The sequence below is a fragment of the Babylonia areolata genome, chromosome 10 (assembly GCF_041734735.1).
Source record: "Babylonia areolata isolate BAREFJ2019XMU chromosome 10, ASM4173473v1, whole genome shotgun sequence".
Classification (NCBI taxonomy): domain Eukaryota; kingdom Metazoa; phylum Mollusca; class Gastropoda; order Neogastropoda; family Buccinidae; genus Babylonia; species Babylonia areolata.
The window spans coordinates 11,550,603-11,566,778 of record NC_134885.1 but is presented as its reverse complement, the minus strand read 5'-3'; the positions used below and the strand labels follow the sequence as shown (position 1 = coordinate 11,566,778).

The following is a 16,176-nucleotide window of genomic DNA, read 5'->3' as shown; positions in this document are numbered from 1 at the left end:
CTGCCTCTGTCTGTCTGTCTGGCTGGCTGTGTCTGTTTGTCTGGCTGTCTGGCTGGTTGTCTGTGTCTGTTTGTCTGTCTGTCTCTTTGTCTGTCTGTCTGTCTCTCCCCTCTGTCTGTTTGCCTATCTGTCTGTCTGTCTACCTCCTCTGTCTGTCTGTCTGTCTGTCTGTCTGTCTGTCTGTCTGTCTCTCTCACCCCTCTCAGGTGGCAGAATGGTTAAGACGCTTATCTGCCAATAGAGAGTCCGTGAGGGTCTGGGTTCGAATCCCGCTCTCGCCCTTTCTTCCAAATTTGACTGGAAAATTGAACTGAGCGTCTAGCCATTTGGATGAGACGATAAACCGAGGTCCCGTGTGCAGCACGCACTTGGCGCACTGAAAACGAACCTTTGGCAACGAGAGGTTTGTCCTCTGGCAAATGTTTGTATAGAAATACGCTCTGATAGATACACAAACATATATGTATATATATATATATATATATATATATAGAGAGAGAGAGAGAGAGAGAGAGAGAGAGATGCACTCAAGGCCTGACAAGCGCGTCGGATTATGCTGCTGGTCAGGCACCTGCCAAGCAGATGTGGTGTAACGTATATGGCTTTGTCCGAACGCAGTGACGCCTCCTTGAGAAACTGAAACTGAAAACTGAAATCTCTGTCTGTCTGTCTGTCTCCCGCCCCCCACCCCCTCCTCTCTCCCTCTCTCTCCCTCTCTCTCCCTCTCTCTCTTTCTCTCGCTGTGTCTCCCAGAGAAAACAGTAAGTCAAACACAAAGTGTTGCAGCAGTACAGTTTCTTTTCTTTGTTGGCTGATGATGTTTCGTTAGTCAGCATGTGTGTGTGTGTGTGTGTGTGTGTGTGTGTGTGTGTGTATGTGTGTGTGTTGTAGGATTCTTCTTCTTCTTCTTCTCCTCCTCCTCCATAGTGTTGGTGCAGCTGACAGCTGATAACTGAGAATAACGACGATGACGACGACGATGACGATAGCGATGACAATGACGAGAGACGACGACGACGATGACGAAGAAGATGATTTTTCACGCTCACTGGTTCACCCGCCTCTTGATGATTTCCAACACAGGCTTCACAAGCGACTCGGACTCGGACCACGAAGAAGAGCTCCGCAAGTTCCAGGAGAAATACTTTAGCAGAGCTCACGGGACCGAACCACACCCCAGACACATACCGCCCGTCACCAAACTGCGCTCAAGCTTTGCCAAGAAGGTCGTTGTTTTCCACAGGGCCGCGCTTGCTGCTGCACAAGACGACCTTTACGATAATGATGGTGATGATGTGGACCTCGCTCTGGTGAGAATGACGGAAGAGGAGCGGGAGAACGCCAGAAACGAGGAGATCCAGAGTCTGTGTGACGTCTGTGGTCCTGACGACGGTCGGAGACCTCTCCACGTGGTGCTCATCGGTACTCAAGGTTCTGGGTTCATTTCTTCATCTTCTTCTGCTGTTGTCTCTTGTCCTTGTTGTTGTTGTTGTTCTTCTTCTTCTTCTTCTGCTTCTTGTTGTTGTTGTTGCTCTTCTTCTTCACCATCTTCTTCTTCTTCCTTTTCTTCTTATTCTTCGTTTATGGGCTACAACTCCCACGTCCACTCGTATGTACACGAGTGGGCTTTTACGTGTATGCCCTTTTATACCCCCGCCGTATAGGAATCCAAAATCCGTTTTCGGGGGTGTGCATGCTGGGTATGTTTTTGCTTCCATAACCCACCGAACACTGACATGGATTACAGGATCTTTAACGTGCGTATTTGACCTTCTGCCTGCGTATACACGCGTAGGGGGTTCAGGAACAAGCAGGTCTGCACAAATGTTGACCTGGGAGAACGGAAAAAATCTCCACCCTTTACCCACCAGGCGCCGTTACCGAGATTACAACCCGAGACCCTCAGATTGAAAGTCCAATGCTTTAAGCACTCGGCTATTGCGCCCGTCACTCAAGGTTCTGTATTTATTTCAGTCTTTTTTGCCTTCTACGTTAGATTTTAAAATATATAAATAAATAAAGGTTAAAAAGATCATATAGCCATTCTTCTTCCTCCTCCTTTCTTTGGAATCAACTTCCTCAGCCTTTCCGTCACTCGCCTTCCCTGCAGTCTTTCAAATCCAGTCTCAAGCCCCACCTTTTCCCCTCCTGAATAATTCTCAACAGCTCATCCCTTTCCAGTATGAACTAAAATGACTGTTAGTGAGTGAGTGAGTTTTGATAGTTTCAGAAATTGTTGGTTGTATTTTTGATTGTGTACTATTTACGATGGTGTGCTATGAATTGTGTGTGTACGTGCTTGTGTGCTTGTGTGCATTGTGTGTGTGTGTGTGTGTGTGTGTGTGGATGAATAATTTGTAATAATGTTTGGTATCTTGTGTTCAATTTTTCCTTTTTGATATTTACTTAAATGATGTGTGTGTTTTTTGTAAATGCCTATGGCTTATTTTCATGATTAGGCGTAAATGCTTATAATGACAATAATAATAATAATAACGTCTATCGGGGCAGTGTATTCACATCCACTGTGCATTTCGATTTTGTTCTTCATCTTAGGCAGTGCAATGCAGTCCAACACAACACAACACAATGCAACGCAACACAAGCAACGCAACACAATGTAGGATAGTCAGTCGTTTTCGACAATGACCATCAGAACAGCAGAGGAGGCAACTGCTGTCCCGACAATCTGTGGTAGAATTTGATTATAGTGGAGAATGTCTTGCCAAAGTTACATTCCCACTCTCTCGGCCAAGAGGGTTTTTGGACAGTCGGCGTTGGGATGGTTCCCAAAGGCCAACTAGCCCTCAAGACTGCAGCACTAAGAGCCAGTGCAGTTTTACCTCCTAGTTTGAGAGTCATAGTCCTTCACAAAAGACTAACTCAACACAATACAATACAGTACAACGCAACACAGCACAACACTACACAACAGTATACAACACGACACAATACAATACAATACAATACAATACAATACAATACAATGTTTCAGGCGTAGGAAAATCGTCGTTCATCAATGGAATTGCAGCGTCGCTCTCCCAGGAAAGATGGCACGAGTATGCCTACACGGGTCTGTTTGGAGAGGGAATACCAGTCACCATCGTAACAGAGAGGTAATCCGACGTGAAGTGGGGATGAGAGAGAGAGAGAGAGAGAGAGAGAGAGAGTCATTGTCATAAATCCTTTAGGTTCATAAGACACAATGCAACATATACATAAGCATGTTAAGAAAAGAAACAGTCGTGAATAAATTTCGCCAGCTTTGGCTGTAATTCGTTTAGAAGGATCAGTTCACTAGGCTTGGCATTTGGACAACACATCAATTGATTGATTGTTTGATATGGATACTTATATAGCGCCTATCCTCGGTCGGAGACCAAACTCTAAGCGCTTTACAAACACGGGGTCATTTACACAACAGGCTGCCTACCTGGGTAGAGCTGACTGACGGCTGCCATTGGGTGCTCATCATTCGTTTCCTGTGTCATTCAATCAGATTTCAGGCACGCACACATACATACTCAGACAAACATGTAACATTTTACGTGTATGATCATTTTGTTTATTTACCCCGCCATGTAGGCAGCCATACTCCGTTTTCGGGGCTGTGCATGCTGGGTATGTTTTTCTTTCCATAACCAACCGAACGCTGACAGGGATTACAGGATCTTTAAGGTGCGTAATAATTTGATTGATCTTTTGCGTGCGTTTACACACGAAGGGGGTTCAGGCACTGGCAGGTCTGCACATATGTTGACCTGGGAGATCGGAAAAATCTCCACCCTTTACCCACCAGGCGCCACCAGGACCATCAGATTGCAAGTCCAGCTCTAACCAATCGGCTGTTGCGCCCGATTAGGAATCTATTTCTGAAAGAGAGAGAGAGAGAGAGAGAGAGAGCGCAACACCCCCCCCCCCCCCCCCCCCCCCCCCCGCCCCCCCCCTCCAAAAAAAAAAAATCAAAAAGATGCAAACGAAATGAAATGAAATGAAACAACTTAGAATTCAAATGAAAGAAGTTGAAAGACAGGCAAAAAATGACATGGAATAACATGACATAGCTACTTGATTAAATGGATAGATAAATGAATGAATGAATAAATGAATGAATAGATAGATAAATAAATACAGAAATAAATACAGAAATACTTAAATGAATAAAATGATGAACAAATAATAAATGAATAAAAAAAATTTTTTAAAGCAAATACAAATAAATGAATGATTGAATGAATGAACGAATAAATAAATAAACACACAAACAAGCGAATAAATGAACACACACACACACACACACACACACACACACACACACACACACACACACACAAAATAAATAAATAAATAGATAATAAATGAATATTCAGATAATACAACGTGTTTCTTAACTCTCCAAGGAAACATATAATTAAGAAGGCTAGATTTTGATGAAGGTCCACATTAATTTTTTCCTCTCTGACGGTGGCTTTTGTGAATGATGGGTTCGTTCTGATGTCTTTTCAAGGCTGTTTCAATTCATTGTGTCTAGATCTTTCAACTGTTTCCCACAGATAATTGATTATCATTGACGTGTGTGTGTGTGTGTGTGTGTGTGTGTGTGTGTGTGAGTGTACGTGTGAAAAAAATGCGTGCATGCGTGTGTATGTGTGTGTGCGCGCGCGTGCGCGCGCGTGCGTGTATGTGTGTGCGTGCGTATGTGTGCATGTTCGTGTTTGCGTGTGTGTGTGTATAATCTCTCTCTCTCTCTCTCTCTCTCTCTCTCTCTCTCTCTATATATATATATATATATATATATATATATATATATATATGTGTGTGTGTGTGTGTGTGTGTGTGTGTGTGTGTGAGCGTGCGCGCGTGTTTATGTGTGCGTGTGCGCGTGCACGTGCACGTGCGTGATTGCAGTTACCACAAGTGTTGCAGCGCTCATCTGGATCGTTACCGCCGAGTACTGCTGCCCACTCTTACGGATGTGGCCGGACTTCCGGATGAGCATGACGAGTCTTTGGAAACTCTCCTCAGACTCCTTCTGCTCGGATGCGTGGAGGTGTAATACTGTGTTACTTTATTTATTTATTTATTTATTTATTTGTTAGAATATGTATTTTATTCATTTATGTATTTATTCATTCATTTATTTAATTATTAATTTTTTCCCTTGTTTTTTTTTTTCTTTGGGGGAAGGTGGGGGGATCTTCTCGGGCTCCTTCTACACGGATACGTTGTAATAGTGTGTTAAATCATTTTTTTTAATTGATTTGTTTATTAATTTTATTCATTTATCTATTTGACAAAATACTTATCTATTTATTTATTCATTTATTAGAATAGTTCTCTCTCTCTCTCTCTCTCTCTATATATATATATATATATATATATATATATATCATTTATTTATTTATTTATTCATTTATCTATTCATTTATCTATTCATTTTTCTATTTATTTATTTATTCATTTAGTTGTCCAATTATTTATCGATTTATTTAATCATTTATTTGCCTATCTATTTCGTGGGGGGAGGGAGAGAGGGGAGGTCACAACATATTTCTCTGTGCAAAATTCGGGCTGCTCTCCCTTGGGAGGGCGCGTCGCTTTTGTGCAGCCTCCAGCCCATTTCTTCGTCTTCTTCTTCTATGATTTTCGATCTGCATTTGTATTTGTTTTCCTATCAAAATGATGTTTTTTCCGAAAAAATTCCCAGCGTCTGTAAAATAATTGTACTATTTGGGTATTCGAAAAAATTCCAAGTCAGATGATGTTTATGATATGACTGGGGGGTTAGGGGGTGCACGGGAGGGGTAGTACCTCTAGAGGGGGGGTTTGTCACGCTGTTCCGTGAGTGGTTCGTCCTCTATTGGTCCCCACCGGTACCAAGCTCTCACCTATAGGTCCTAGAAACTGCTAGCATGTGGCAGCGCCCAACCCCCGGGCAGCGGCTTTGACAGGCTGGCTAAACTAGGTGAGGGTAGCCGACGGGTCTCAAACCCTCGGTGAGTTACGGTTTGTCTACCCAAGAATGTGAAGACTGGATCCGGCGGACTCTGCGGAAGAAACCTTCATGGTTCAACGGAGAGGAAGGCGGTTGCAGCAGAGCACTGTGGAGTGCTGAGGGCAGGATGAGGCACATAGGACATCCTGGTTATCCACTGCATCCGTTTCCATCTCCAGTCGTCTTACCTCGCCTTGCCACTGGATACAGACGGTCTCGGACAAGAGAGTGAGGTCGACGGTGCGCAACTCCTCCTCACTATAAACAAGTCATTGCGCAAGTCATCAGTCATCCTGAGCCCACATTGAAGATCCCAAGTCACAGTCAAAGAAAGACATACTGAAGAGCGCACGCAGCACCATCCAGCTGAAGCTGCGGCAAATGCAGGATTCCTGGTTGAGCAACAAAGCTGATGAGATCCAGGGCTTTGCAGACAGGAACGATATGAAGAACTTATATAACGGCCTGAAAGAAGTCTACGGTCCCACCACCTCTGGATCTGCTCCACTCCTCAGTGCTGATGGTTCTGCCCTGATCACTGACAAAGACGGGATCCTTGAGAGATGGACTGAACACTTTGACAGCGTACTGAACCGCCCTTTCACCATCAATGATGAAGCCATCGACCGACTCCCCCAGGTGCCAGTCAGTGAGTCGTTGGATGCCATTCCAACTTTGGAGGAGACCCAGAAAGCTATCCGTCTGCTATCCAATAGCAAAGCCCCTGGCTCAGACTCCATTCCAGCTGAGGTCTACAAAGAAGGTGGTATGGCGCTGACTGAGAAGCTTCATCAGCTATTCCAGCTTATCTGGCAGCATGAGGCAGTTCCACAGGTCTTCAAAGACGCTTCCATCATACACCTGTACAAGCGCAAAGGAAATCGTCAGGCCTGTGACAACCATCGTGGAATATCCCTGCTGTCTGTCGCAGGCAAGACTCTGGCCAGAGTGCTACTCAACCGTCTCATAGCGCACCTTGAGCAAGGTCTCCTACCAGAGAGCCAGTGTGGCTTCCGGAAAGAACGCAGGACTATCGACATGGTGTTTGCTGCCAGGCAGCTCCAGGAGAAGTGTCAGGAACAGAACGCCGACCTTAACTCCACCTATGTCGATCTGACCAAGGCCTTCGATACTGTTAGCAGAGATGGCCTTTGGAGAATCATGGCAAAGTACGGATGTCCCAGAAAGTTCATCACCATCATTCGGCAACTACACGATGGGATGCTGGCCCGAGTCCAAGACAACGGAGAGACTTCTGAACCATTCCCTGTCTTCAACGGAGTCAAGCAAGGGTGTGTTCTTGCCCCCACCCTGTTCAGTCTCATGTTTTCAGTCATGCTGACAGATGCCTTCAGAGACGCTTACATAGGCATTGGCATCAGGTGCCACACAGATGGCTCACTCTTCAACCTCAGGAGGCTTCAAGCAAAAACCAAGGTGAGGACAGACACCGTCAACGACTTCCTGTTTGCTGATGACTGCTCTCTCAACGCTGCCTCCGAAGCTGACATGCAACACAGCGTCGACAAGTTCTCTGCTGCCTATGACAACTTTGGCCTCACAATCAACACAAAGAAGACTGAGGTGATGCACCAGCCAGCTCCAGGAAAGCCTTACGTTGAACCAGACATCTTCATCAACGGGCAACGACTGAACGCGGTGGACAAGTTCACATACCTGGGCAGTACACTCTCTCGCACAGTTGTCATGCCTGTAAAAGACACAAACAACAAATGTCATAAGTACAACATGTCAGGAACGCAAGTGGATAGTAAGCACATCATATAATTATTACAATGGAAAGACTGCCACTTGGTTTGGCATTGGCAACAACATAACATAAATAATGCATGTGTGTGAAGACCAAACACTGACAGCAAATGAAATTCCTAATATATTTAAATAGTGTAAATAAAATAGTTAAAGCTAAGCCAGTTTAGTGAAAGCAAACTGACAGTATAGATTTAAGTAAAGCTCATACTGTGTCAAAGTGACTCAAATGAAACAGTTATCATGTAGCACTATCCTGGAGTAAGCCGTATAGGAGAGAGCATGATAGCTAAATTGCAATTAACGGACTGTGATACATATCAGATAGTTTTAACCAGTAACTGATATTAACCCAACACTATCTTGTAATCACCACAACAGAATACTTCACACACACCATACAGGACTAAGCACACTGTAACTGTGTGACTGGTTGTACTGAGAGTCAGTGTAGCAACACTGTAGCAGTACAACTAATATCAGCATGTGAAATAATACATGAATAGTAAACAAGTCAATAGAATAAGTGGATTTGATATAAAATACTGGCAAACTGAGAGAACAGATAGTCAGTGCTCAATACAATGATTGGAATAACTATCCTGGCTTGACCTTTAAGTGCGCTCAGCTAAAGGCCGGTGCTCTACATTTTAAGTTCCCCCGCTAAAATGGGAGCAAATGAGGAAGAACGAGTCAGCCCTAGAGTATTCTCGAACAGTCAAATGAACTATCAGTGAGTGGAGACGTCACTGACAGTGACGTTCGAAAGAATCAAATGAAATACTGCAACAAGCATATCATGTCGACATGATGATAGCTTACGTCAAACAACAATTAATAAGACTTGTGACTGAACAACAACGCAGTTCTTCTGGCAAAGTTTAGCAACTTAACACAATATCAACATACTTATGTGAACACAAGTAATGTGTCAAAACTTACAATTTACAAATCATCAGCACATTTACAATGGAGTACTGACAGTAGCATGTCAGGCTGATAACTGTGTGCGACACTGAGTGTGTGTTCGAAAGCAACGCTACGTGAAGACTGACTGGCCAGATGCCAACTGCTTTCATTTCAAATTCGAATTTGAATAGCACACACCACACGAGTTACCTCGACAGGTCAGTGGTTGGACACCGTCACTGTAGTAAAACTGTCATCTGCTTCACGGCATGTGCTGAAGTTCCGCGATCATCAAAGCCAGCTGAGCACTTGGCTACACATTATCTCGGAATGAATGTGTATTGATCTGGTATGTGGTATGTGTGAAATGATTTCTTGTGATGCTGTGACCAATTCATAAGCCCAATGATGGAACTGAAAAAAAGACAGAAAAAAAAAAGATTGAAAAAATATTCCAGGGATAACCCTGTTGTTACCGTGGGTTCTTTTACATATGCTAAGTGCATGCTGCACATAGGACCTGGATTTGTGGTCTCATCCCAATAACTAGCGTCCAGACCACCACTCAAGATCTAGAGAAGGGGAGGAAAATACCGACGACTATGGGATTCGATCCTGAGCCCTCAGATTCTCTCGCTTCCTAAGTGGACATGTTATCACTGGGCCACCACTCCACTGTGTAGGTACACGGACATCTTGCTCTATTTTTCAGGTACACGCACACGCTTAACTTACTTTTCGTGTGCGGTATATGTGACTGTGCCTGCATATCTTATAAATCTAGTTAAGGTTTAACAATCAATCAAAATTAAATCTGATTCTGACTCTGATTCTCTCTCTCTCTCTCTCTCTCTCTCTCTCTCTCTCTATATATATATATATATATATATATATATATATATATATATATATATATCACACAAACTCTCTTTCTCTCTCTCTCTCACACACACACTCTCTCTCTCTGTCCAGTTACAATGTACTTTTTGTTGTTAATATATTTACACGGATACAAAGTACGTTTTGTTGTCTATATTAATGCCTGTTTATTTATGTATTTTCGTTGAACTGTATTGTGTTTACGTATACCTCCTTCACTCGGAGCTGTGGTCTGATTGTGAATAAACCATTCCAATTCTCTCTCTCTCTCTCTCTCTCTCTCTCTCTCTCTCACACACACACACACACACACACACACACACACACACACACACACACCCCACACCCACACACCCACACACCCAAACCCCTCAACCCCCACACCACACACACACACACATACGTGTATAATTTTTGTTTGTTTGTTTGTTATTGTTGTTGTTGTTGTTGTTAACATTTTCATGACCTACATAACCATGTATCCCATCTGTCCGACTAGGAGTACGAACCTCTGATGGCGGTGTACCAGGATTGCCTGACGATGACCAAAGAACAGCTGGACCTCAAGTACCGAACCAGACAAAGACCCGAGGCCAAGGCCGACAGGGTGGTGTTCGTGGCCACACCGCTCCGGCCCCTTCCGCGTCGGCTGATGACGTGTCTCCAGAGGGTTATACGTCACAGGGACCTCGTGGGACCACAGGGAGGTGAGTGAGATGGTGTGCTTTGTAGTTGGGGTTTTTTTTGTGTTTTTTTGTTTTGTTTTGGTTTTGTTTTTCTTTCCCGATTTGCCTTTTATTTGTCTGTTTCTTTGTATCTATCTGTCTGTCTGTCTCTCTATCTGTTTGTCTGTCTGTCTCTCTCTCTCTCTCTCTCTCTCTCTCTCTCTCTGTATCTATCTATCTATCTATCTATCTATCTGTCTGTCTGTCTGTATATCTATCTATCTGTCGAGCTCTCTCTCTCTCTCTCTCTCTATCTATCTATCTATCTATCTATCTATCTATCTGTCTATCTATCTATATATCTGTCTGTCTGTCTGTCTGTCTGTCTGTCTATCTATCTATCTATCTATCTGTAGTTCTCTTTTTATTTCTCTTTTTATCCCAACAGATTTCTCTGTGTGAAATTCGGGCTGCTCTCTCCAGGAAGAGCGTGTCATTACACTACAGCGCCACCCATTTTTTTGTATTTTTTCCTCCATGCAAGTTTTATTTGTTTTTCCTGTTTTTATCTATCTATCTATCCCACCTCCTCCCGCTCTCCTTTCCCGCCTCTTCTCCGTATCGTTTTCTTTTCTGACAGATTGATTGATTGATTGATATGGATACTTACATAGCGCCTATCCTCGGTCGGAGACCAAGCTCTAAGCGCTTTACAAACACAGAGTCATTTACACAACAGGCTGCCTACCTGGGTAGAGCCGACTGACGGTTGCCACTGGGCGCTCATCATTCGTTTCCTGTGCCTTTCAATCAGATTTCAGGCACGCACACATACATGCTCAGACAGACATGTAACATTTTACGTGTATGACCGTTTTGTTGTTGTTTTTATATTTACCCCGCCATGTAGGCAGCCACACTCCGTTATCGGGGGTGTGCATGCTGGGTATGTTCTTGTTTCCATAACCCACCGAACGCTGACATGGATTACAGGATCTTTAACGTGCGTATTTGATCTTCTGCATGCGTATACACAGGAAGGGGCTTCAGGCACTAGCAGCTCTGCACATATGTTGACCTTGGAGATCGGAAAAATATCCACCAGGCGCCGTCACCGAGATTCGAACCCGGAACCCTTTAAAAAAAAAAAAAAAAAAAAAAAAAAAAAAAAGAGTTATTGTCTTTTCCTGCAGATTCCCCATACAGTGACAGAATAATCAAACTGTGGTCAGTTGTGGTCACTATATGGAAGGAAGGTGTTTATCAACCTTTTACGTTTTGACGCCGCCACTTTGAAATTGATCCCGAAACTAGAACTGTGCCTCTGTCTGCCTCTCTCGCCCTGAATGTCCGTCTGTCTCTCTGTCTGTTTGTCTGTCTGTCTGTTTGTAGTTGTTGTTCTTGTTAGATTCAAACACTCGACTGTTTGCCGCCGTTTTTTCTCTGTCTCTGGACCTTGCAATTGGAATGAACTTCCTATTTCGCTTCGTCAAGTCTCCACACTCAGCTCTTTCAAGTCTGGCCTTAAAACCCATCTCTTCCCAAATTAGCCTCCCTTCCCTGCCTCTTCTTTGTCTTCAGTTTCTCCAGTTTTGAGAGTTATGCATGCGTTTGAATGACTGTTGTGAAAGCGCTTTGATTTGTCTCTGCACAAGATTCAGGGCTATATAAATACCATTATTATTATTATTATTGTTGTTGTTGTTGTGCGCGTGCTTGTTTTGGGAGGGAGAGGGGAAGGGAAGAGAGCGGGGTGGGGTGGGGGGGAGGGGGGAGGGGCAGAGCGTTAAGATGGTTGTATGAGTGAGGTTTGTTTGTTTGGGTTTTTTTTCGTGGGTTTTTTTTCTGTTTCTTTTTTTTTTTTTAAATGAGAGATGGTATGAACAAATGATCTCTTAATGGTACCTGTGCTAATGTTTGTTAATCAAACATAGAAGGTAATGTTTCATTTATGTCGTTTGGGGATGCGGTATGAGAATACCAGATATTCAGTCCCCACCTTCAAACCCCCCCACACACACACACACACACAACACACACAGACACACACACACACACACACACACACACACACACACACACACACACACACACACACACACACATCTTGACTTTATGGAATACGTTTGCAGAAGGCATTGATAAAACATGTCGTGTGTCGTGTGCAGTGTCGTGTCGTGTCGTGTAGTGTCGTGTCGGGTCTCAGTAAAATAAAATAATCATGAAAACATAGAATAAAAAATAAAATAAGATAAAATAAAATGCAATGAAAAAAAAATGAAAAAAGAATAAACAAAAGAAAAAAATCTTTTTGTGACGTCAGACATGCTGCCGGTCTTCGGGGTGATGACGCACAAGGATCGGATTGACGTCAGCAGCGCCGCCTTTCAGGAGCAGCAGAGAGAGTTCGAGAGGGCCATGCAAACCGAGCGCCTGCTGGTCTGTACCAACTACTGCGATGACGTGGACCAGGAAGGGGCGAGGGTAGAGCACTTCAGACCCGATCTGGACATCCCTCTCCTTCGCTTCATGCAAAACGTAAGGCCGGTTGATTGATCTTCTTCATCATCATCATCTTCTTCTTCTTCTTCTTCTTCTTCTTCTTCTTCTTCTTCTTCGCGGTCTTCTTCTTCTTCTTCTTCTTCGCGGTCTTTTTCTTCTTCGTGTATGTGTGAACAGTAAGTGCGTGTGTGTGTTTATGTGTGTTTGAGTGTGTGGGCGTGAATGTATACGTATGTCTTTGCTTGTTTTATAATTGTGTGTGTGTGTGTGTGTGTGTGTGTGTGTGTGTGTGTACATGTAATGTACCAAATGTTCCGGTTTTCATCGCTTTATTACCTTTAATAGACTATTCAATTCCTATTCTTATTCGTCGTTCTTATTATCTTATTTTATTTCAGTTTATTTCTTTATTTTTTATGTTTTGTGTCGTTCTTTATTTTTTTTATGTTTTGTGTCGTTAAATGGGCAGAATTGTAAAAAGGCCTTTACTGTGCCTAATTCTTTACCCATTAAATATTCAATCAATCAATCAATCTTCTTCTTCTTCTTCGTGTTCTTCTTCTTCTTCGTGGTCTTCTTCTTCTTCTTCTTCTTCTTCTTCTTCTTCTTCTTCTTCTTCGCGGTCTTCTTCTTCTTCTTCTTCTTCTTCTTCTTCTTCTTCTTCGTGGTCTTCTTCTTCTTCGTGGTCTTCTTCTTCGTGTTCTTCTTCTTCTTCTTCTTCGTGGTCTTCTTCTTCGCGGTCTTCTTCTTCTTCTTCTTCTTCTTCTTCTTCTTCTTCTTCTTCTTCGTGGTCTTCTTCTTCGTGGTCTTCTTCGTGGTCTTCTTCTTCTTCTTCTTCTTCTTCTTCGTGGTCTTCGTGGTCTTCTTCTTCGTGGTCTTCTTCGTGGTCTTCTTCTTCTTCTTCTTCTTCTTCTTCGTGGTCTTCTTCTTCGTGGTCTTCTTCTTCTTCTTCGTGGTCTTCTTCTTCTTCTTCTTCTTCGTGGTCTTCTTCTTCTTCTTCTTCTTCTTCTTCTTCTTCTTCTTCTTCTTCTTCTTCGTGGTCTTCGTGGTCTTCTTCTTCGTGGTCTTCTTCTTCTTCTTTGTGGTCTTCTTCTTCTTCTTCTTCTTCTTCTTCTTCTTCTTCGTGGTCTTCTTCTTCTTCTTCTTCGTGGTCTTCTTCTTCTTCTTCTTCTTCTTCTTCTTCTTCTTCTTCTTCTTCTTCGTGGTCTTCTTCTTCTTCGTTCGTGGGCTGCAACCCCCACGTCCACTCGCATGTACACGAATGGGCTTTTACGTGTATGACCGTTTTTTTACCCCCGCCATGTAGGCAGCCATACTCCGTTTTCCGGGATGTTCATGCTGGGTATGTTCTCCTTTCCATAACCCACCGAACGCTGACATGGATTACAGGATCTTTAACGTGTGTATTTGATCTTCTGCTTGTGTGTACACACGAAGGGGGTTCAGGCATAAGCAGGTCTGCACATATTTTGACCTGGGAGATGGGAAAAATCTCCACCCTTTACCCTGCAGGCGCCGTTACCGAGATTCGAACCCAGGACCATCAGATTGAAAGTCCAACGCTTTAACCACTTGGCTATTGCGCCCGTCGGTTGATTGATCGAACAGACCGCTGGAGAATTCCGCGGCCATCTTGTGATTTTGCGCATGCCCCGTCTAACTTTTACTCGAAATTCGAGCAATGCCAAAGGCGATCGACATTGACAAAAGCAGCAAACATGTGCTGTCCTCCATTTTTTCAGTTAATAGTCTTCATTGCAACAACCAAACTCTGGTCAATGAAGTACCATCGTATACACACACACACACACACACACACACACACACACACACACACACACACACACACACACACACACACACACACACACACACACACACACACACACACACACACACAAACTCGGGAAAAAAAAAGATGTATGCAGCTTCGCACGTTTTGCCTCTCTCGATTGCTTTTGTTGCTCGAAATATCGGAGAGCCAATCAACGTCGAGAGCACAGATCATGTGACGCGCATCTATAAGTGATGAAAGCATGGAACTCTACAGCGGTCTGTTGGTAGTCCAGTTAATTTGTTGTTGCTGCTGCTTTTACCCCACCACCCCAACCCTAGTACCCCCCCCCCCCCCCTTCCCACTCCGTATTCCCAGCCGCCCGTACAACAAACACTTTGAAGAGGAGATACGACAGGCGCAATAGTCGAATGGTTAAAGCGTTGGACTTTCAATCTGAGGGTCCCGGGTTCGAATCTCGGTAACGGCGCCAGGTGGGTAAAGGGGGGAGATTTTTCCGATCTCCCAGGTCAACATATGTGCAGACCTGCTCTTGTGCCCGAACCCCTCTTAGTGTGTACACGCAAGCAGAAGATCAAATACGCACGTTAAAGATCCTGTAATATATGTCAGCGTTCGGTGGGTTATGGAAAGAAGAACATACCCAGCATGCACACTCCCGAAAACGGAGTATGGCTGCCTACATGGCGGGTTAAAACCGGTCATATATGTAAAAGCCCACTCGCGTATATACGAGTGAACGTGCGAGTTGCAGCCCACGAACGCAGAAGAAGAAGAAGAGATACACGTCTTCAAAACTTAGTTGTTAACTAATCTCTCTCTCTCTCTCTCTCTCTCTCTCTCTCTCTCTCTCTCTGTGTGTGTGTGTGTGTGTGTGTGTGTGTGTGTGTGTGTGTGTGTGTGTGTGTGTGTGTGTGTGTATGCGTGTACATACGAGCGCGCGTGCGCTTGCATGTCAGCATTGTACGTGTTATTGTGAACACGATGATAATGCAGTAGTACCTTTAAGAAAAAACAATCCTTTAAATATTTATGTGGGTGTGGGTTTTCTATATGCCCATGTGTGTGTGTGTGTGTGTGTGTGTGTGTGTGTGTGAGCGCGCGTGCGCGTGTGTGTGTGTATATGTGTGCCACGGTTTCATTTTGTGACTGCCTTTCTTTCTCCCTTTGGTCCTTTCACTGATTCTTTCGTTCTCAGCTATCTATTGTATTTTCTGCAGCTCTGTAGACCGTTGTCATCAGACATTTCACGTGGACTTCAGACCCAAGCTGTGAGAATGTAAGTGATGCGATGCGATGTTATCATCTTTTTTTGTGTTTGCTTTTTGCTGTTATTTGTTTTTTGCTTCTGTCTGATTCTCTGCCTGTCAACTCTTTCTCCCTCAGGCATGTTTAAACACACACAGACACACACACACGCACACACACACACGCACGCATGGACACACACACACACGCACATACACACACACACACACACACACGCACACACACACACGCACACATGCACACACACGTACACTGACACACACACACACACGCACACATGCACACACACGTACACTGACACACACATACACACACACACACACACACACAACACAACACACACACACACACACACACACACACACACACACACACACACACACACACACACA

General features: G+C 43.9%; 1 protein-coding gene across 1 annotated transcript in view; it reads left to right on the top strand.

Annotated features, from left to right (window-relative positions):
- The window catches only part of LOC143286779 (uncharacterized), a 37,295-nt gene that overhangs the window by 19,211 nt on the left and 1,908 nt on the right, over nucleotides 1-16,176 (top strand). The window contains exons 8-13 of the mRNA XM_076594557.1: nucleotides 1,084-1,431; nucleotides 2,996-3,116; nucleotides 4,909-5,050; nucleotides 10,053-10,260; nucleotides 12,542-12,756; nucleotides 15,736-15,794. Coding sequence (XP_076450672.1) covers nucleotides 1,084-1,431; nucleotides 2,996-3,116; nucleotides 4,909-5,050; nucleotides 10,053-10,260; nucleotides 12,542-12,756; nucleotides 15,736-15,794 — 1,093 coding nt within the window. The remainder of the gene's footprint in view (nucleotides 1-1,083; nucleotides 1,432-2,995; nucleotides 3,117-4,908; nucleotides 5,051-10,052; nucleotides 10,261-12,541; nucleotides 12,757-15,735; nucleotides 15,795-16,176) is intronic.